Source organism: Chiloscyllium plagiosum, unplaced genomic scaffold (genome assembly GCF_037043375.1).
Source record: "Chiloscyllium plagiosum isolate Xiang-an unplaced genomic scaffold, Cpla_swu_hap1 HiC_scaffold_16, whole genome shotgun sequence".
Lineage (NCBI taxonomy): Eukaryota > Metazoa > Chordata > Chondrichthyes > Orectolobiformes > Hemiscylliidae > Chiloscyllium > Chiloscyllium plagiosum.
The window spans coordinates 10,908,015-10,929,044 of NW_028270154.1; the positions used below are offsets into that span (position 1 = coordinate 10,908,015).

At 46.7% G+C, this 21,030-nt stretch overlaps 2 protein-coding genes across 3 annotated transcripts in view; one reads left to right on the top strand and one right to left on the bottom strand.

Moving 5' to 3' along the window:
* The window catches only part of rbm22 (RNA binding motif protein 22), a 29,028-nt gene extending 24,893 nt beyond the window's left edge, over positions 1 to 4,135 (top strand). For both annotated transcript variants that reach the window (XM_043703096.2, XM_087995115.1), the window contains 2 exons: positions 1,420 to 1,554; positions 2,390 to 4,135. In XM_043703096.2, the coding sequence (XP_043559031.1) occupies positions 1,420 to 1,554; positions 2,390 to 2,523 (269 nt within the window). In that variant the 3' untranslated portion in view covers positions 2,524 to 4,135. The remainder of the gene's footprint in view (positions 1 to 1,419; positions 1,555 to 2,389) is intronic.
* A 5,487-nt stretch (positions 4,136 to 9,622) lies between these two features.
* LOC122556446 (myozenin-2) overlaps positions 9,623 to 21,030 on the bottom strand; it is a 39,982-nt gene continuing 28,574 nt past the window's right edge. The window contains exons 4-6 of the mRNA XM_043703097.2: positions 18,099 to 18,276; positions 14,856 to 15,039; positions 9,623 to 10,083 (exon numbers count right to left, since the gene is read on the bottom strand). Coding sequence (XP_043559032.1) covers positions 9,894 to 10,083; positions 14,856 to 15,039; positions 18,099 to 18,276 — 552 coding nt within the window. The 3' untranslated portion in view covers positions 9,623 to 9,893. The remainder of the gene's footprint in view (positions 10,084 to 14,855; positions 15,040 to 18,098; positions 18,277 to 21,030) is intronic.

The following is a 21,030-nucleotide window of genomic DNA, read 5'->3' on the forward strand; positions in this document are numbered from 1 at the left end:
CAAAGATGCCTTCCAACCCAGCCAGATCAGAAACCAGGGCAATCCAATTCTGCAAATTGGGAGATATAATTTTCTAAAAATGTACTCTTTCTGAATACCACTGTACAGGCCTCAAACAGAACCAACAGTCTATCCAGAGAAAAGCTTGTTGGCAGATTATTCAGGGTTATTCAGTGAAGCTTCAGGGTGGATTTAGGGAGGCAGGAGGCCCCCGGTAATTTGAAGTTATTAGGGAGGATGGAATTGAACCCGGGTCCCTGGCACTGAGAGGCAACAGTGCTGACTACTGGGCGACTATGCTGTGCCAATTTGGCTTGTCTATTTGCACAGAGGGGAGGATCGGTAACCTGTAGTCACCACCACAAATAGTGTGGCAAAATAAATGGGGACAATGAGGAAAATTGTTTTTCATTCACATTAGGAGAAAGTGAGGACTGCAGATGCTGGAGATCAGAGCTGAAAAATGTGTTGCTGGAAAAGCTCAGCAGGTCAGGCAGCATCCAAGGAGCAGGAGAATCGACGTTTCGGGCATAAGCCCTTCATCAGGAATCTTCCTGAAGAAGGGCTTATGCCCGATTCTCCTGCTCCTTGGATGCTGCCTGACCTGCTGCGCTTTTCCAGCAACACATTTTTCAGCTTTCATTCACATTAATCAGGGATTGTACTGCAAGGGTCTTGGAGTCATGTATCATAGAAACCTTCGGAATCGGTGGTCACCATCAAAATGGTCTCATCTGCGTGTAGCAAATCAAATCCATTGGGGCAAGCGAGCAGCTTCTCATCATGTACTGTTTATGATGACTGAAGCGATCAGTCTGTGGGAGGCAGGTTCTTCCACAAGTGCCGCGTGCAAAGTGGTTATCAGATACTGTCATGGGTGGCTGATTTTGGTGTTAGTGCCTGTTCATAGGCATTGCTGCCCTGTGACACATTCTGGGCCACAATGTCGCCATGTCCTTGCTGTGGGCTCTGAAGTGTAAGAATTGGTGTTTAACTCCTTGGTGGCACTATTGCATGCGGCGTTGACTCAGAGCTTTGGACCCCTGCCTGGTTATCTGAAATCAGTTCCCTCAGCTACTGCTCTGGCCTGTGGTCTGAACAATTAATTATGCTCCTGAAGAGGACCAGTTTGCGGGATTATTGAGGAACAAGGATCCAAAAGCTTTTGAGTGTGGAGAATAAATTGAACAGCTCTTTGAAAAAGCTGACAGGGTCACAATGGCCCCGTTGACCTCTGCCTGAGCTGTCAGATTCTGTCTTTCTGCTTTGTGTTTTTAGTTTCTCTAGTATGTCTGATGATGAGGGGAAGGGGTGAAGGGCTGTTTCAGTAGCTTCACGGCTGGAAGCTGTGATCTTTATGCTCAGCCGAACCACTGCCTTATTTGTCTGTTTTCTGTTCTTCCCCCACCCCCCTTGAAGCCTTGCCTCCGCCCCCGCCAACCATTGAAGAGGAGACTCCCACCAATTTCTTCAACCTTCCGCCCAGTGCTCCGCCCGCCGTGGTGAACCTATCCCTGCCTCCTCCACCTGGCCTCGCACCACCTCCACCACCAGGTAATCCGGCTTTGCAGCTGCTGTTCTCGTGCTATAGCTGTCTCACTGTGTGAGGGACCGGGAATCAGCATTGTATCCACTGCAGCGTGGGTCTTGTGGGGTTAGGGAGGCAGTTAGATTGCGGGGAGGGTGGGGCAGTGATATGTTGCTAGATTTGCTGATTCTCACACCCAGTTTGTGAGAGGTGATGTGTTTAAGATGGTCATTCAGTTTAACCTTGAGTAATTGTGGTAATGACAGTGGGTCTAGGGTGTTTGGGGGGGGAGGTGGGGTGGGTGGAGGGAGATAGAGGGGATTGAGAAAGTTTGGGGAGGGTTGAGACATTGAGGGAAGGCAAGTGGAGCATAGGGCATGAGGGAGTCAAAAGATGGGACACCAAGAGATAACCTTGCTGGGAGTAGGGAGGGAAGTAGAGGGTGTTCATGGTATGTTAAGAATATCATTTAGATTCATAGGTGAAGGGCATTGCTAATTCAGTCCCTTGAGCATTTATAAAGAGAGACTGGAAAGATTAGTAGGTTGGAAACGGCCCCAAAATACCAGGTTCTGTCAATAGGTGTATTATCAGGAAATGTATTAGTGTCTAGTTTCATAACTTCAGTGACTGACTGAGGATCAATTATAATGTGGAGTGAATGGCTGGAGAGTGTAGGTTTCCTCGACTAGGGAAGGTTGTTGACTTTTGTTCTGTTCGGTTGTGTACTGACTGCACTGTGCTGTTATACGACGTAGTAATGTGGGATCTGTGCTGATCCTCAGCAGGACTGTACAGTGTGCCTCCCACCTTCACGCTGTCCTTGTATCAATGACTCCTGTGTTTTTGTTTTCTCCCTAGGGTTTGGAGCCACCTTGTTCCATGGCATGCCCCCCCCCCCACCACCCTTCCTGCGGGCTCCAGGCCCTATCCATTACCCGTCGCAGGACCCTCAGCGAATGGGTGCCCACACAAACAAACCGAGTAACGCCTAATGCCAGACCGACTTCGCTTCGACTGCTCCTCGCTGTCAGCCATCGACACCAACCCAGCTGGAGTTTTGGGAAACTTGCATTCTCGAGCATCTCTTTTCTTTTGAGAAAAATCATCCCGGATCCATTCCAACCGTTTTTTTTTAAGGGTTTAAGCATTTGTTTTATTGCTGTCCCACCATAGCAGTGAGCAGTATGAGTAGGTTCTCTCTGTTACCTCTTTATTGATCAGGCAGGGTTGGGATTAGCTTCTGACCCTTGTTGAATAGCACAGTTCTTGTCTCCTCCCTTTCCCCCTCCCACGGTGAAGGGTTACTGGGTGCTCTGTGCGGATAGAGGCCTGAAGCATGCCTGGCTGGATTGTGAATTGGGTGTCTTGTCTTCTCTTTCCTCCACCTAGCCCCCTTGCTGCCCCTCTTTCCCCCCCCCCCCCCAACAAAACTTGGCATATAGCATGTGACCTGTGTTATACCCACCTCAAATCCCACTCTCAGCAGTTCCACTGTTTACCCTGTGGGACACGATATCCCCACACTGTCACCGACACACACAGGACAGCAGCGGAGGTAGTCCAGTGGGGTCTGTACCCTTGGGATTTACAGTGGGGTGGGGGATGGGGGGGAAGCTGTCTGATTCCTGGAGGGAGTGCGTCCACATGGACTGTGACTACATGACGCTGTGAGAGTGCACACAGCCATGACTGAGGGCACGAATTGAAGTTCTTTTTCCCCTGTATCCTCCTGGTAATTTTGGATCCTCTGCCCTATCCCCACATTCATCCAGGGCTATTCTGAAACTCAACGCTGTATTGTCTTGGTTAAAAGATGTCTGTGCTACTTTGTTTGTTGGGAAGGTGCTCAAGGTGAAAGGTTATTGTGCAGGAGAATGGCAGCCATTGCATTAATTGTTCATCAAGAGCTGTTTGTGTGAATGGTTCCCAGTGACTCTGCCTGCAGACACTCTGTGAGGTACTGAAGCCACTGACTCACCACCACCTGACAGCACTCCCAGCTGCTGAAATGAGATAAAAATGCAGCAGTTCCCCACTCCTGCCCTGCTCCGAAAACCCATCCCCAAATGTCCAGCCGTGAGCCGTGGTGATGAACTAACCATCCAACTTTGAGGAGTGGTGGGGTTCCAGAATTGTGTCTGGGTGTACTTGCTCATATTTTCACAGCAGGATTGAAGGGCTCGATTGGGACAGGGTAACCTCTCTGCACATCCCAGGCCCATTGCAGTGAACCCTGCTTTCCCTGATGAGGGGCAGACGGGTCTCTGTGACTCCCCTGGATAAAGTCTCCCAGGGGAGTAAAAGAAGCTTAACGTGCAGTGGGAATACTCATTCCCAAGGTGTCTCAGCACAACCTGACCCCACCTTTCCTTTGTAAATGTAGAGTCCTGTTTGATTTTGATGTCCCAGAATGCTTGTTGCAGCAGTTCAGGTTTATTAGCCTTTAAGTACTCTGCAGACTGCTATGGGGGAACAGTATGCCTGGCCCCTCACTGTGGGGTTTGTGGAGGGTGAGGAATCCGTCACTCATAAAACTGCAGGTAGAGAACCATGAACCCTGTCAGTCCGTTCAAATCCATAAAGGCTCATCTTTTTTAGAAGTAATTTGTGCGTCTGGTTTATTGAATACTGTCAAAGGTTATCTGATCAGCCATGATCTCATTGTGAATGGGCTGAATGGCCTACTTCTGGACTGTCTGATATACTTTCATAGGTGTGCTTAGGTGCAATGTCTGAAGGTTACAGCACAGAAACAGCCCCTTAAGCCCAACCAGTCCATGTCAAACATAATCCCAAACTAAACTAGTCCCACCTGCCTGCTCCTGGCCCATATCCCTCCAAACCTTTCCTATCCATGACCTTATCCAAACGTCTCTTAAATGTTGTAACTGTTCCCACATCCACCACTTCCTCAGGAAGTTCATTCCACATGCGAGCCATCCTCTGTGTAAAGGACAACTATCATTAACTCTATCTGTACCTCTCATTATTTTATGAACTCCTATCAGGTCACCTCCTATGCTCCTGTGGAAAAAGTCCCAGCCTTTCTTTGTAACTCAAACCTTCCATACCCAGAAACATCCTGGTAAATCTCTTCTGAACCTCTCCAGCATATTAATATCCTTCCTATAACTGGGCGACCAGAACTGGATGCAGGATTCCAGAAGAAACCTTACAATCTCGACATAACTTCCCAATTCCTCCACTCAAAGGACTGAGCAATGAAGGTGAGCATGCCAAATGTCTTTTTAATCATCCTGTCTCTCTGTGATGCAAACTTCAAAGAATTATATACCTGTATCCCCAACTCCCCCCTGTTCTGCAACATTACCCAGGGCCCTACCGTTAATTGTACAAGCCCTGTCCTTGTTTGTTTCACCAAAATGCAATACCTTGCGTTTATCCAGATTGAACCCCATCTGCCATGTTTCAGCCCATTGACCCATTTGATCAAAGTCCTTTTGTAATCTTAGCAAACCTGTTTGCAATACCACCAATTTTGGTGTCATCCACAAACTTGTAACCATGCCTTCTATAATCTCATAGGCTGGAGCTGCTTTCCCTGGAGCGTCAGAGGCTGAGGGGTCACCTTTATAGAGGTTTATAAATTCATGACGAGCATGGATAGGGTAAATAGACAAAGTCTTTTCCCTGGGGTGGGGGAGTCCAGAACTAGAAGGCATAGGTTTAGGGTGAGAGGGGAAAGATGTAAAAGAAATCTTACATAGAACATAGAAAAGTCCAGCGCAGAACAGGCCCTTTGGCCCACGATGTTGTGCCGAGGTTTAATCCTACTGTAAAATATAGTAACTTAACCTACGTACCCCTCAACTCACTGCTATCCATGTGCATGTCCAGCAGTTGCTTAAATGTCCCCAATGACTCTGCTTCCACCACCACCGCTGGCAATGCATTCCATGCATTCACAACTCTCTGCGTAAAGAACCTACCTCTGACGTCTCCTTTCTACCTTCCTCCTAATATCTTCAAACTATGACTCCTCAAACCAGTCAAATCTACCCTGGGGAAAAGTCTCTGGCTATTGACTCTATCTATGCCAATCATTATTTTGTATACAGAAATCCTGCCAAGTTAGGCGTCTGCTAGCGAGATAAGTTCCTATAAAAAAAGTACCAACCTAAATTAAGTGGGAGATGTCATAAGGTAAGTTTGCACAGCTTGCATGTCTGATATCATTGTTTTAAGAAATGGCTTCTTAGCAAGGAGAGCCTTGGGGCAACTTTTCACACAGAGGGTGGTACCTGTATGGAATGAGCTGCTGAAGGAAGTGTTGGAGGCTGGTACAATTAAAAACATTTAAAAGGCTTTTGGATGGGTATATGAATAGGAAGGGTTTAGAGGGATATGGGCCGGGTGCTGGCAGGTGGGGCTAGATTGGGTTGGGATATCTGGACGGGTTGGACCGAAGGGTCTGTTTCCGTGCTGTACATCTGACTCTATAAATAACAAGCAGACGTGGACCCAGAACCGATCCACGTGGAATACCATTGGTCAGTGGCCTCCAGTCTGAAAAGCTACCCTCCACTTTTTCTTTCTTGTTTTTTACCCCCACACTACTGCCGAACTGCAGTAGTGCTTATTTTTTTTCCCCCAGCACCCATGTTGTGTGTGTGCAGGTGTGAGACACAGAGAGAGACACAAAGTGTACAAATCTTTATTCAATTTCCACCACCAGGAAGAAAGGAAACACCCGAGTGGCCAGTGACAAGCGATGCCCTTCACATCAAAAGGCAATGCTGTGTAAGCCTCCACTGTTATTGTCTGTCTCCTGAAATTAAGCCAATTATGTATCCAATTGGCAAGCTCACCCTGAATCCTATGTAATCTAACTTTACTCCCAAGGCTGCATTTTCAAAACATTGTATAGAAAACTAGGCTTTATGAGCAGAGGCATAGACTCCAAACATGAGGCGGTTAAACTAACTCCTTAGCGTGGGGCACAGAGGCTTAATGGTTAGCATTACTGCCTCACGGTGCCAGGGACCTGGGTTTAACTCCAGCCTTGGGTGACTGTTGAGTTTGCACTTTCTTCCTGTGTCTGTTTCGGTTTCCTCCAGGTGCTCCGGTTTCATCCCGTGGTGCACGGATGTGTAGGTCTGGTAGGTTGGCCATGTTAAATTGTCCATGGTGTCATGGATGTACAGACTGGATGAATTAGCATTGGGAAATGCAGGGTTACGGGGATGGAATGCTCCGTGGGTAGGTGTGGACTTAATGGGCCAAATGGCTGCATTCCACACGATAGGGATTCTACAGCTGTCAAAGTATTTGACAAGCCACTGCTGAAATGTTGGAGTTTATGAAGATTTGAGAGCTTGTAAAGGGTGCACAGATTTAATAGAATGATGCTAAGGGATTAGGGTTTTCAGCTACATTCAGAAACTGTCGATCTCCTTCCAGCACATAAGGCTAAGGGGAGATTCAGTTGAATTATTCAGAATCCTGAAGGTGTTTTGAGAAAGTGAATGGGAAACTGTCTTATTACAGTTGGTGATAAATGTTTGACGCAGCGAGTTGGTCCAATCTAGAACATGTTTCCTGATAAAACGGTGAAAGCAGATTCCAGAGTAACTCTGTCGAGAACTGAATCGGTACTTGAATGGGAGAATTGTACAAGGACGTGGGGAATAGAGTGGGTGGATGGGTCTTGTATACAGCAGAACAGGCAGGAATGGTCTGTACCAGCTGTATGATTCTAACTCACTCTCAGGAGTGTCTTTTGTCGAGTACTGTAGTTACATCGCTCCTCTGTATGAGTGATAACTCCTAGCTAACCAAGCTGTTTGGAAAATTGAAATAGGTGAGCAGGCGACTGAGTAAAATTCCAATCCAGGCCTCATTCTGGCAGCAGGGTACTCCAGGACCTGAGATAGCAGTAGGGCTGAGACGATAGGAAATCCCAGGACAGCTCCAGCACCAAGTATTACATAATTAATATATGCATTAAGAAAATAAACGTTGAGCAACATGTTCTTGAGTAGACAAGAAACTATATTCAGGATGGTCTTTAAACAATACTGAAAATCTGCGGCATTTGCAGTGTGAGATCACTGGTAAGTCTGGGCACTTGTTTGGCAAATGATTTGTACTTTTTGATGTTAATAGGCAGTTGCTATTTTCTAATCTTTTGTCCCTGGCACCCAAAACAAAAGTGTCTCACTGGGTCCGAACTTTAATTTCCTCCTCTTGGTGTTCATATTGAACCTCCTTTTTAGTCCATGATCTTGCCAGAGCCCCATTATTGTCCTCAGATCAAGTCATGGTATCATCTTGAACCAGGTCTTTTCTTATTTAAAATAGAATCCCTACGGTGTGGAAACAGGGGAATCAAAGAATCCCCAGAGGGTGGAAGCAGACCAACCTGCCCATCCAGTCCACACCGATCCTCTGAAGAGCAGTCCACCCCATCCCTGTAACCCTACATTTCCCATGGCTAACTCACCTAAGGCTGTAATAGTCAGATTAGATTAGATGATTACTTACAGTTTGGAAACAGGCCCTTTGGCCCAACAAGTCCACATCGCCCCGCCGAAGCGCAACCCACCCATACCCCTGCATTTACCCCTTACCTAACACTACGGGCAATTTAGCATGGCCAATTCACCTAACCTGCACATCTTTGGACTGTGGGAGGAAACCGGAGCACCCGGAGGAAACCCACGCAGACACGGGGAGAACGTGCAAACTCCACACAGTCAGTCGCCTGAGGCGGGAATTGAACCCTGGTCTCTGGCGCTGTGAGGCAGCAGTGCTAACCACTGTGCCACCGTGCCGCCCATAGTCCTGGAAACTATGGCCAATTATCTTGGCCAATCCACCTTAACCTGCACATCTTGGGCCCAGAGCAAGCTCACGCAGAGAATGTGCAAACTCCACACAGACATTGCCCGAGGCTGGAATTGAACCTGGGCGCTGTGAGACAGCAGTGCTAACCGCTGAGCCACCGTTTATTCACTCCAGGAATATGGCTGGCTGAGCATTTTTATTCCTTGTGAGATGGTAAAGATAATGTAGTAGTCTTCGATTGAAAGAAATGCAAGTAGACCCCTGTTTTGTCCTGATAATGTTTTGGGTGCATTGGACGTTGAAGATTGAAGGGCAGCGTGAAGTGAGGAGAGGAGCCCCATCTATGGTGAAGGGGATAGTCCTTTCAGAATGCTGGAAGGTGGGGAGGAGGGGGGTGGGAATGTGAAAGATGGTGGTGGTGTCACAGTGGAGACAGTAGAGAATGATCTGCAGGCAATCCCAGGGTTCCATTATTCAGTCGCTGGAAAAGCGCAGCAGGTCAGGCAGCATCCAGGGAACAAGAGAATCGACGTTGGATGCTGCCTGACCTGCTGCGCTTTTCCAGCAACACATTTTCAGCTCTGATCTCCAGCATCTGCAGACCTCACTTTCTCCTCCATTATTCAGTCCTTTTGCAAGTGGATTTGTGCATAAGTCGGAGCAGAATGCGAGTGTATGGGACGCATTCATGTGTTGGGTCTTTAAAATTACAGCCCTGTATGGGGTCATGATGGTGAGCACGGGCGTTCGTAAATGGTTCCTAAACCCTGTGTTGAATGTGGGAGGGGAGAGAAAAGACAAGCCCATTCATTTGTTTCTGGAGAGGGAGGGAAACAGGGCAGACAGGGTGGGGGCTGCTGCTTGGTAGAAGAGGGAGGTGGGGGGTTAGATGTGCTGCTGTGGAAAGTAACAGCCTCAGGAAAAATGTGATGGAGAGGAGAGAGGGCAAGTGGGGATCCTGCGAGTTCCTGGGAGACAGCGCGGGAACAAAATGGCACTTCTTCGGGAGAAATTCCATCTTCTGTCCCTGACATATTTTCCAGAATATCTCACGAAATGCCTTCGAATTGAATGTGGGTGTGCAGTTTGCAGAGTTAGGTGTGCATTAAATAGGTGCCCTTTTTGTTTGTTAAAAATTAAACTCATCAGGCAAAAATAGTGGTGTCCTGATAGGATGCGAAATATGTTTGAGAAAGATTTGTACCAAGCAGGTGCCTGAATGGCCTGTTGCTGAGCTGTAATATTTGATGTTATCTGTTCTTATTTCAAAAAGAGGAAAAAAAGTTTCTTGTAGATTCTTTAATGTATATTAATATGATTAACAGTTTTACCAAGCAGTACTGTCAGGTACATTCCCTTCGGTCCTGTTTAAACATCACAGGGTTGTATTAATGTAAAGATTTTTCTTTCTTTCCCGGACTGTGAAGAGGGGGTTGAATTCTGATTTAAATTGGCAGACAGCAGCCTCCCTCGCTGTCTGTACCGGTGCCTAACGGCAGCTGATGATCTCCTGGGGGGGGGGGGTTGACCTTCGTGTTGCTGATGCTGGAGTTTCTCACAGATCGGCGGATTCAGGGATGGGAGGCCCAGACCAGCCCCGAGCCAGCCTGTTGAAGCTGGGTCTGTTTGCAAAACGCTCCACCTCCACCTCCACCTCCGGTTCCTCCAGGATCTCCGTGGGTTCGAAACTCGATGGGTCCAGCAACCTCCTGTGACCACCAGGAACGCCGAAAGGGGTGGGGGCTCTGCAAAAGATTCAATTAAAAACAATAAAATACACACACACAGGCTGACAGCAAGGATAGAACATAGGACATTACAGCGCAGTACAGGCCCTTCGGCCCTCGATGTTGCGTCATCCTGTCATACTAATCTGAAGCCCATCCCACCTACACTATTCCATGTACATCCATATGCCTGTCCACTGATGACTTAAGTGCACTTAAACTTGGCGAATCTACTACCGTTGCAGGCAAAGCATTCTATACCCTTACTACTCTCTGAATAAAGAAACTACCTCTGACATCTGTATTATACCTATCTCCCCTCGTGTTTGCCGTCCCCATACTTGGAAAAAGGCTCTCCCTGTCCACCCTATCTAACCCTCTGATTATCTTGTATGTCTCTATTAAGTCACCTCTCAACCTCTAATGAGAACAGTCTCAAGGCCCTCAGCCTTTCCTCGTAAGACCTTTCGCACAGTGAGTCTGCAGACCAGACTTTTTATCAGTCACCACAGGACAATAACCAACGAGGCTGGGTTTGAACTGGGAGGATGTACAACAGTCAATTTGCCCCCAGCAAGCCCCCTAAAACAGCAGGGTGATAATGAGCAGGTGTTCTGTCTTCTGATGTCATGTTGGATTACAGGAAAGGATATCACACAGAGTTTTCCCAACTCCTTTACAATATAATGACTACGTGCATAACTACCCGGTTTTAATGTCGAATGGAACAATATCTTTCTGAGCGGGCGGCGATCCCTCAGCACTGATCCTGCAACAAAGCAGTGTTTCCTCATTGCTCGCCTTCCGATCCCAGTGCAGGGCTCACTCAGTACTCCTCCGACAGTACCACACTCAGCCAGTGTCACACTCTTGGGACCATGCTACCTGTGACAGTGCACTGCTCTCTCCATACTGACTCTGACCAGGAAGCATTCCCAAGGGATGAAGTTCTAACAGTGCGGCACTCCTTCAGTACTGACCCTCTGACAGTGCGGCACTCCCTCAGTACTGTCACTGACAATGCAGCACTCCCTCATTACTGATCCTCTGACGGTGCAGCACTCCCTCAGTCCTGACCTTCCGACAGTTCAGCACTCCCTCAGCACTGACTCTCTGACAGTGCGGCACTCCCTTAGTACTGACCCTCTGACAGTGCAGCGGTCCCTCAGTACTCAGTTTGTGGCAGTGCAGCACTCACTCAGTATTGACCCTCTAACAATGCAGTACTCACTCAGTACTGACTCTCTGACAGTGCAGTACTCACTCAGTTTTGACCCTCCGACAGTGCAGTGCTCCCTCAGTGCAGCACTCTCTGTGTAGCGAATGTGTGTCTGTGCAGTGCTGACTCAGTGATTATATTTGTGTCCACTGAGCCAGGGCTGCTACTGAATTGAGAAAGTGGAACAGAGAGTCTTTGTGGGGTGAAGTGACCCAGGCTGTTTAGAAATGAATCCTAAATGTATTTGTCCCTGCTTGTCAGTACAGGTCAATGTCTGTGTCTACATCTCCATAATCTCATCCAGTCCACAATCTGTGGGATCTTCTGTTTCCCCCCTTTGAATCTCCTCAATTTTAACTATTCATAGCTATGCTACCGAGAGCCCATAGTCCCTCCCAAAACCATCTCCACTCTGCACTGTTCCCCCTCAAGGCATTAATTCAAATCCCTCTCTTCCACCAAACATTTGGCCACTCAGGTGTCAGTGTCTCCTTGAGAATGAGGTGGCAAATACTATTTGTGATAATCTGTGATGTTACAGATGTGATATCAGTGCAACTTGTTTATCCTAATCACTGGCCGTTTGAGGTGCAATGTAATGCATGAGGAAAATGTCTAATGTCAATCCTGATGGAAAAGGAAGAGGGAACTGGAGTTTATATCATAGTTTCTATCCTCTCAGGATTTCGAGCCAATCTTTCCTATAAGATGCACATTTTAAAATTTTGGCTGGGGATCGCTTTCAAGCAGGTTCTGAACAAATTGTTTAGTCAAAGAGTCACAGAGATGTACAGCACAGAAGCAGACTCTTCAGTTCAACTCATCCATGCCAACCAGATATCCCAACCTAACAATAGACAAGAGACAATAGGTGCAGGAGTAGGCCATTCTGCCCTTTGAACTAAGGCCCATTTGCCAGCACTTGGCCCACCTCCCTCTAAACCCTTCCTATTCATATACCCATCTAGATGCCTTTTAAATGTTGTAATTATACCAGCCTCCACCACTTCCTCTGGCAGCTCATTCTATATATGTACCACCCTCTGTGAGAAAAAGTTGCTCTCTAGTTCTGGACTCCCCCACCCCCCAGGGAAAAGACCTTGACTATTCACCCTATCCATGCCCATCATGATTTTATAAACCTCTATAAAGTCACCCTTCAGCCCTTCCCTCAAACTGCCAGCAGTCTGGGGTCAGGCCAGTTTGTGAGCATTTCAGTGGGCTCAGAGCCTGGTTTAGGATGCACTTGCTCTCTGCTGTTTCCCCTGGAGGCAGTGAGTTCTACTAATATATTATTAATGACGCAGCATTCTATTTATTGCATGGGTTAATGTTGGTGGGCACAGTCTGACTCGGATCAGATATTCACTGCATTGCAGGACAGTGATATCATCTCTGTCCCAAAATAAGCCCCAGTTTTAAATATTGCTCAGGCGTGTGTACAGTGTTTGCATTTGTACCTTTCCCATCTGCCTGAAGCACCAAAGCTTCATAGGGGTCAAACAGGAGTGTATGCTGGTTAATGGTGTGTACATCATAGCTGTCTGTCCTCAGGGATGTGGGTGAATTTATGTGACAAACACTTGGCCAGTGGTGGTGGTGGTGGTGACTGATGGATGAACACTGGCCTGGCACACGTGCTTTTGTGGTCTCTGTGTCTAAGGAAGGACTTACTCAGTACATGTGGACTAGATCGATCCCTGTGATGAGGCAATAAGCCAGCGATGAGAAGCCAAGCAAATATGGCCGTGCAAAATTGCCCTTAATGTTTGGAATGTGCAGGCTAGGTGGGTTAGCCATGGGAAATGCAAGGTTACAGGGATAGGGTGGGGGTGGGGGTGGAGCTGGGTGGGACGTTCTTCAGAGAGTCAGTGTGGACTCGATGGGCCAAAAGGACTGCTTCCACACCGAAGGGATTCTATGATTCTAAGGTTCATTGGAGTTTAGAAAAATGGGGTTTGGTTTATTGAGACATACAATATTCTGAAGGGATTGGAAAGGGCTGAAACAATGTTTGTTCCAAGGGCTGGGGTATCTAGAACATGGAGGCACTGCCGTCGGAGAAGGAACTGAATCATTTAGGAGCCATTACTGCAATCAAAATTTGGCTTCAATTGCTTTCCGTACCAGAGAATTCCGAAGCTCTCTGGCTGATGATATGTCTGTTTACCTCAGTCTTCAGTTTGACGTTTGCAGTTTGTAACAGTGACCAATCTTCAGAAAGTGTTTCATTGGTCACAGTGTGCTTTGAGATGTCTGGTACTCATAATGATAAATGTTGGTAATGGCATGCTCCCAGGAAAGGTAATGACCAGGTCGCTTGTTTCAGTGATGTTGGTTGATGGATAATTACTGGACCTGAAACATGAGGAACATGTAATGCCATCTGAGAGAAAAGATATGGGCCTCAGTTTTGTGATTCACCTCAAAGAAGGTGTTTCCAACAGTGCAGCACTCCCTCAGTGCAGACGCTGGGAGAGTTAGCCCAGCATTCATTCCCAACGGAACGTGGGATTGAGTTCCGGAACTGCAATATCATGCTTCAATTATACAAAACGCTGGTGTGTTCACACTTGGAATATTGTGTACAGTTCTGGCCTCCATATTTTGGGAAGGCTGTGGAAGCATTGGAAAAGGTGCAGAGGAGATTTTCCAGGATGTTGCCTGGTCTGGAGGGAAGGTCTTATGAGGAAAGGCTGAGAGACTTGAACCTGTTGTCATTGGAGAGAAGAAGGCTAAGAGGGGATTTGATAGAGACATATAAGATGGTCAGAGGGTTAGGTAGGGTAGACAGTGAAAGTCTTTTTCCTAGGATGATGATGTCAGCGTGTACGAGGGGGCATAACTACAAATTGAGGGTGGAAGATTTAAGACAGATGTCAGAGGCAGGTTCTTTACTCAGAGAGTGGTAAGGGCATGGAATGCCCTCCCTGCTAACGTAGTCAACTTAGGCACATTAGGGAGATTTAAACAATCCTTGGATAAGCACATGGATGATTTTGAGATAGTGTTGGGGAACGAGCTGAGAATAGTTCACAGGTCGGCGCAACATCGAGGGCCAAAGGGCCTGTTCTGTGCTGTATTGTTCTATGTTCTATGTAGGGCCATCCACACCTCAAAGGGGTGGCAATGAAGGAGGAGACAGTGGCCCAGTGGCATTATTGCCAGCATATTAACCCAGAGAGTAAAGAAATTTTCTGGAGAGCTGAGTTCAAATTCTAACATGGTGCAGGTGATGGAATTTGAATTCAATAAATAAAGTCTGGAATTAAAAATGACCATGAAATGATTGTTGTAAATCCTCACCTGGGTCACTAATGTCCTTTAGGGAAGGAAACTGCCGGCCTTACCCAGTCTGGCCTACATGTGACTCCAGACCCACAGCAACATGGTTGACTCCTAACTGCCCTCTGGGCAATTAGGGATGGGCAATAAATGCTGGGCCAGTCAGAGATGCCCATATTCCGTGAATGAATAAGGATAATACAAGGGGAAGAGATGACTCAGGAAGGGTTTACAGGTGTGTGTGACTGACACCAAGTCTTGGTTTGTGGTGCTGAGTAGTGTTTACCTGTTGAAGCACCTGTAGGTCTCTGATTGAGCTTTAACTGGAACCTCTGGAAGCTGGTTAACCATGGATTCCAAGAGATCAGGTTGATCCAACAGTGCTTCAGCCCAGGGTGATTGGTATGACTTGGGAATGGCTGTGATGTTGAACTTCTCAGGTGGAATTTCCTTCAAAGGCCCGGAATAACCTGACATCAAGGAAACAGAGAAATGAAATCATGTTCCTTTACCGCCTCGCCCCACCCTGCCTGCAACTTCCAACCCTCCGAGACTCACCAGTTTCTCCAGTTTGACCTCTCGATCATCCCCAGCTTTATTCACTCCGCCGTTGGCAACTGCACCTTCAGCTAATTCATCTTTAACCTTGGGATTCCCTCTTTAAACCTCACCGCCTCTTCTGTCTCTTTAAACAGAAGAGTTAAGATCAACAGCAGGCCATTTGACCCCTCAAGCCTGCTGCAACATTTGGCAAGACTGCTGTGAATGTCCCTCTCCATTTTCCTATCCCCCCGCCCCCCCATTAGTCTGTGACCAAGCGTTTGATCATCTGATATCTCAGCATTTGCCTTGGAGATTGATTTCTGTCTGATTCACGTTGAAGATGCTGTGCAAGGTTCTGAGGGAATGTTCTACATCATTACTTCCATTGACCTATGACCTCGGAGAACAAAAGTTTCAGTTCAATTATATAGAGCTGTCAGTTTTTCTATGTTTGCTGTAAGTGACCAATGTTTATTTGAAGGTTAGTTGCTCACGTTGTGTGGACAGACCAGCCTGAGGCCATTCAGCCCGACAGCTAGTGGTTATATTTCATACTCCTCCAACACCAGCTCATCCACTTCTACAGGGTGCAGTGTAGCTCTGACATCGTGACAGGGCAAATAAGGGTAATTTCTCCTGTGTCAGAGGGTCTAGAACCAGGACAGACACAGGAACTCAAAAACAGGAGGAGGTTATTCATCGCATCAATATCATCATATCCCTTACTGTTATTAATCGACTTCTATCTTGAGTTTTCTCAATGATTGAGCTTCTGTGACCCATTGGGGAGGAAAATATTAAAGATTCATTAGCCCCAGAAGTTTGCTCCTCATCTCAGTTGTAAATGACCTTATTCCTTATTGAGAGACAGTGTCCCCTAGAGTCACCAGCCAGAGGGAGATCCTATCTACTCTCACCCAGTCATGACCTGCAAAAATGTTTGAAGTTTCAATGAGATCAACTCCCCATCTTCACATCTCTACAGAGCACATGCCCACATTCATTCAACGCTAATAAGTAAGCACATTGCACAATGAAGAAAGCAGACAGTATGTTAGCGTTCATTTCAAGGGTGGAAATGTGTTGCTGGAAAAGCGCAGCAGGTCAGGCAGCATCTAGGGAACAGGAGAATCGACGTTTCGGGCATTAGCCCTTCCTGAAGAAGGGCTAATGCCCGAAACGTCGATTCTCCTGTTCCCTAGATGCTGCCTGACCTGCTGCGCTTTTCCAGCAACACATTTCCATCTCTGATCTCCAGCATCTGCAGACCTCACTTTCCCTTCATTTCAAGGGGCCCACTGTTCTCACAAGATGTCCTGCCAAGGATTAATCTGAAGAACCTCTATTAAACTGTCCATGTCTTTTCTTCAGATAAGGTGCTGATGCTCGAGGTGAGACCTCACTAAGATACTATACAGCAGTAATCTACTTTACTCCTGTTAGCATTCAAATCCCCTTGAATGCTAACATACATTCACCTTCCCAATTCCTTGATGTGCCTGCACATGGAAGAGGACACTCAATCTGACCTTAAAGGGAAACAATTTCAGACTGTGATGAGGATTTTGTTTTTCCCTGAGAGGGTGGCGAATCTTTGGAACTCCTTACTCCAGACACCTATGGAGGATTCTCTAAGGTAGTGATGTACTGAAGATCTATCGGGGTAAAAGACCAACTCTGGTCTAGTTGGGTGGCAGAACAGGCCCAAAGGGCTGAATGGCCTACTCCTGCTGCTATTCTTTTCTCCCTCTTGTGGTCTGTCTTGAATTTTAAACATTTTAAACATAGAAACGTAGAAAATAGTAGCTGCATAGGACATTTGATCCTGAGGCTTGCTGTACCATCCAATGTGACCATGGCTGATCATCCAACTCGTCCACTGTTCCCCATTCCCTTTGATCCCTTTAGCCCTAAGGACTGTATCTAACTCTTTCTTGAAAACATTCAATGTTCTGGGCTCAACCACGTTCTGTGGCAGAGAATCCAACAGGCTCCCCACTCTCTGGGTGAAGACATTTCTCCTCATAGGGTCATAGAGACGTACAGCACTGAAACAGGCCCTTCTGTCCAACTCAACCATGCCGACCAGATATCCGAAACTAATCAAGTCCCATTTGCCAGTACTTGGTCCATACCCCTCTAAATCCTTCCTATTCATATACCCATCCAGATGCCTTTTAAATGTTGTCATTGTACCAGCCTCCACCACTCCCTCTGGCAGCTCATTCCATACATGCACCACCCTCTGTGTGAAAAAATTGCCCCTTACGTCCCTTTTAACTCTTTCCCCTTTCACCTTAAACCCTCTAGTTTGGACTCCCCCACCCCATGGAAAAAGACATCACCTATTTATCCTATACATGCTCCTCATGATTTTATAAACCTCTATAAGGTCACCCCTCAGCTTCCAATACTCCAGGGAAAACAGCCCCAGCCTTTTCAACCTCTCCCTACAGCTCAAACCCTCTGACCCTGGCAACATCCTTGTAAATCCTTTCTGAACCCTTTCACCTCAGTCCTACCCTGTATCCTTAGACTGTAACCCCTGGCTCTGAACTCTCTGGTTATTGGAACCATCTTTCCTGCACTGACCCTGTCTAGTCCCGTTAGAATTTTCTGAGAGACACCTCATTCTTCCAAACTGCAATGAATTTAGTTCTAACTGATCATGTCTCTCTTCACATGTCAGTCCTGTCACCTCAGGAATCAGTCTGATAGTAGTCACTGTCTCATCTTTATGGGAGCACCTGGAAGCACCTTTGTCATGTTTAACCCTTGGAATCCCGTTGTGATTTTAATGACCTCTATCGGTCCCGCCACCCATCTCTTTTCAAGAGAAAAGGGCCCCAGGCCTGTGCAATTGCTATCAGAAAGTGGCAGCAAAACCAGGCAAGACAGTGACGGAGCAGAGGTTAGATGTTAAAGGTCAGATAAAACCAGAAAGTAGAATCCTTCCTTTCGATGGCACCATTAGGGAGACACTTACCAGGGGCGATGATGCTGGGGTTCAGAATGACCTTGATGTTCTTGGCTGCAGACAGTTTTCCAAAGGGTTTCGGGGCAACGGCTGGCCCAGCCCCTTTCGAGCCAGCTTTTGTGATATAGATTTCCGACCTGTAGTTTTCCTTCCCTCCCTCCTCCTGAGGGACTGTTCCATTGACATTCTGCACAGGAGGAGGACAGTATCAGATCCTGGGGGCTTAATCAATGGTTTTGTGAGCTGCGTCGCGTCGCAGCAGCCCGGAACCAAACCAGAAATAGTAACTCAACACTGGCTTGATTCAGATGAACATTGGAACACTTGGAGGCCATTCAGCCTCTCGATTCTGCTCTGTCATATTTCAAATAACCTCCCTCCCCCCTTCCCATTCCCATTCCCCCAACTCCCCTCCCAACTCCCCCAACTCCCCTCCCAACCACCAATCAGATTCATTCTTCCCATTGGCCAACCAGGTTGTACCCTCTACCTGTGTTCACCTAGCCCTACCTCACCACCCTGCTCCCACCACCCCCCCACTACCCCCTTTATCTACAGCTCCCCCACACCCACACCCACACCCAGTCCTGAAGAAGGGTTACACCTGAAACATTGAGTTCTCCACCTCCTGATGCTACCTGGCTTGCTGTGTTCTTCCAGCCTCCTGCCTGTCTACCTTGAAATCCAGCATCTGCAATTTTGTTTGTCTCAAGATCACTGACCGGCCTACAATTTCCTAGTACGTGTTTCAATGAGTCATAAGATCCTCACAGTGCAGAAAGAGACTGTTCAGCCCATTGAGTCTGTATTAACCCTCTGAAGAGCATCCCAGTCAGATTCCGCCTCCCCCATTCTATCTAAATAACTCCACATTTCCCATGGCCAATCCACATAGCCTGCACAATTCAGCATGGCCAATCCACCTCACCTCCATGTCTTTGGACTGTGGGAGAAAACTCATGCAGAAACGGGGAGAATGTGCAAACTCTGTACAGATGATTGCCTGAGGCTGGAATTGAACCCAGGTCCCTGGCACTGTGAGGCAGCAGTGCTAACCACTGAGCCACCGTGCCATTCAGCTGTTATCTAACAGCTCAGTGTTAGCCCAGACACTGCTATGCCTGTGACTATGACATTTATACATTATATAGTGAGCTGCAGTAATTCTATGTTGGATGCTTCCACACTGCAACAGCTGCATCTATTCTTTTTATGTTGTGAAGGATAACGCAAGCCCACTGCATCTTGTCAGACACCCTGCTGGGGGCAAACTCTCACCCTCTGCCCCCTGCTATTTGTCTTTCATTATGACACAGAGCAGAGGCAAATCCAACTTCTCAGTCCAATCTGTGAACACTGGGAAGTTATGGACCCAAAAACATTTCAGTTGCACCCAGACTGAGCACTTTGGTTCAGTTTAGTGGAAGCACCGATAAATGTGTTATTTTTAAAAAAAAAGGTCTTGAAAGGCTATCAAACTCTAGAATTCTTCATACATCTGGTATCAGTTGAGTTTGGCTGTGCTGTGTCCAATTGTTTCTGTGTAGACCTACGCAGTGCACGAGAAAAAAATATGAACTTTTGGATTTTTTGTTGTTTGGATGGAACTCTGTGAAGATGAAAGCACAGGTTTGGGTGGAAATACCTCGAAGGGAGCACAGTCGAGGAGATTTGTCTGCACAGATTAAAACTGTGGTAATTCAGTTACAGATGAATTTCATTGTAAAAGTAGGTACTTTGCTGATGCCCAGTGTTACGAACACAGTATTTATAAGAATGTTATACTTTAGGTTTGTGTCTTTAATATAGGGTTGGACAGAGGAATGAACTGAGGAATGCAGCCTTCCCTGAATTCTGCCTGACGACAACTCAGAGTGATTTAGGGGTGGGGTGGGAGGTGGACAATGCAGACTGTTTTACTGGCAAGAAGCTACAAGATATTATGCACACTTGTAAAAAAATGACCAGGACTTAGAAATGCCAGCTTTTGTAAATGATTACACCTTATGTTATCTGTTTAATTCCAGAAGAATGGAGTTTGGGTAGTATGAAGAAAGGATGATTAACATTTCTACCTGGATACGAGATCCATGCGATTCATGCCACCATGGAGATGAGTTTTAAGAGTTCACAGGAAGCAAATATAGGATCAGGTTACGATTTTCCTTAAATATCATTGAATCTCACAGATACAGGCAGTCTGCAAGAAACTGACAGAAGTAACGAGAGAGAGAGGTAGAGGGAGAGAGAGGTAGCAGAAAAGAGATAGCAGGGAAAGATAGAGGCAGCTTAAGCAGGGAAAATGCTGGTCTTGTTGATCAACAAATAAAATGTGTGTGGGAGACACAGAGCTCAGAAGTGTAAGTATTTGTAGGTTTTGAACAAGTCTGAAAGGCTCACCTAAATTTGGGTACAGGAAGAGATCTCTGTGAGAGTTAGTTGAGGAATTAGCTGGTTGGTGAATAACAAAGCAAGCCCCCAGAAACCCTCATTCTGGAGAATGAAATGTTCCCTTCAGAAAAATACAACCTTAGAGTGAGATATTCCGTTGCTTTAACAGTGGAACGTTGGTTTTGGTTGCCTTATTGCAGTAATAGTCTTAAAACTTGGAATCTTGACATGCGATCCTTCATGGAGAAAGTGAGGACTGCAGATGCTGGAGATCAGAGTCAAAAAGTGTGGTGTTGGAAAAGCACAGCAGGTCAGGCAGCATCCGTGGAGCAGGAGAGTCGACATTTTTTGCATAAGCCCTTCATCAGGAGCTGACATTTATATTGGTGCTTCCGCAAGAGCTGGCATTTCTAAGTCCTGGTCATTTTTTCACAAGTGTGCATAATATCCTGTAGCTTCTTGCCAGTAAAACAATCTACATTGTCCTCCTCCCTCCCCTCCCCTTAATCTTTAAAATCCAAATCACTCCGACTTGTTGTCAGGCAGAATT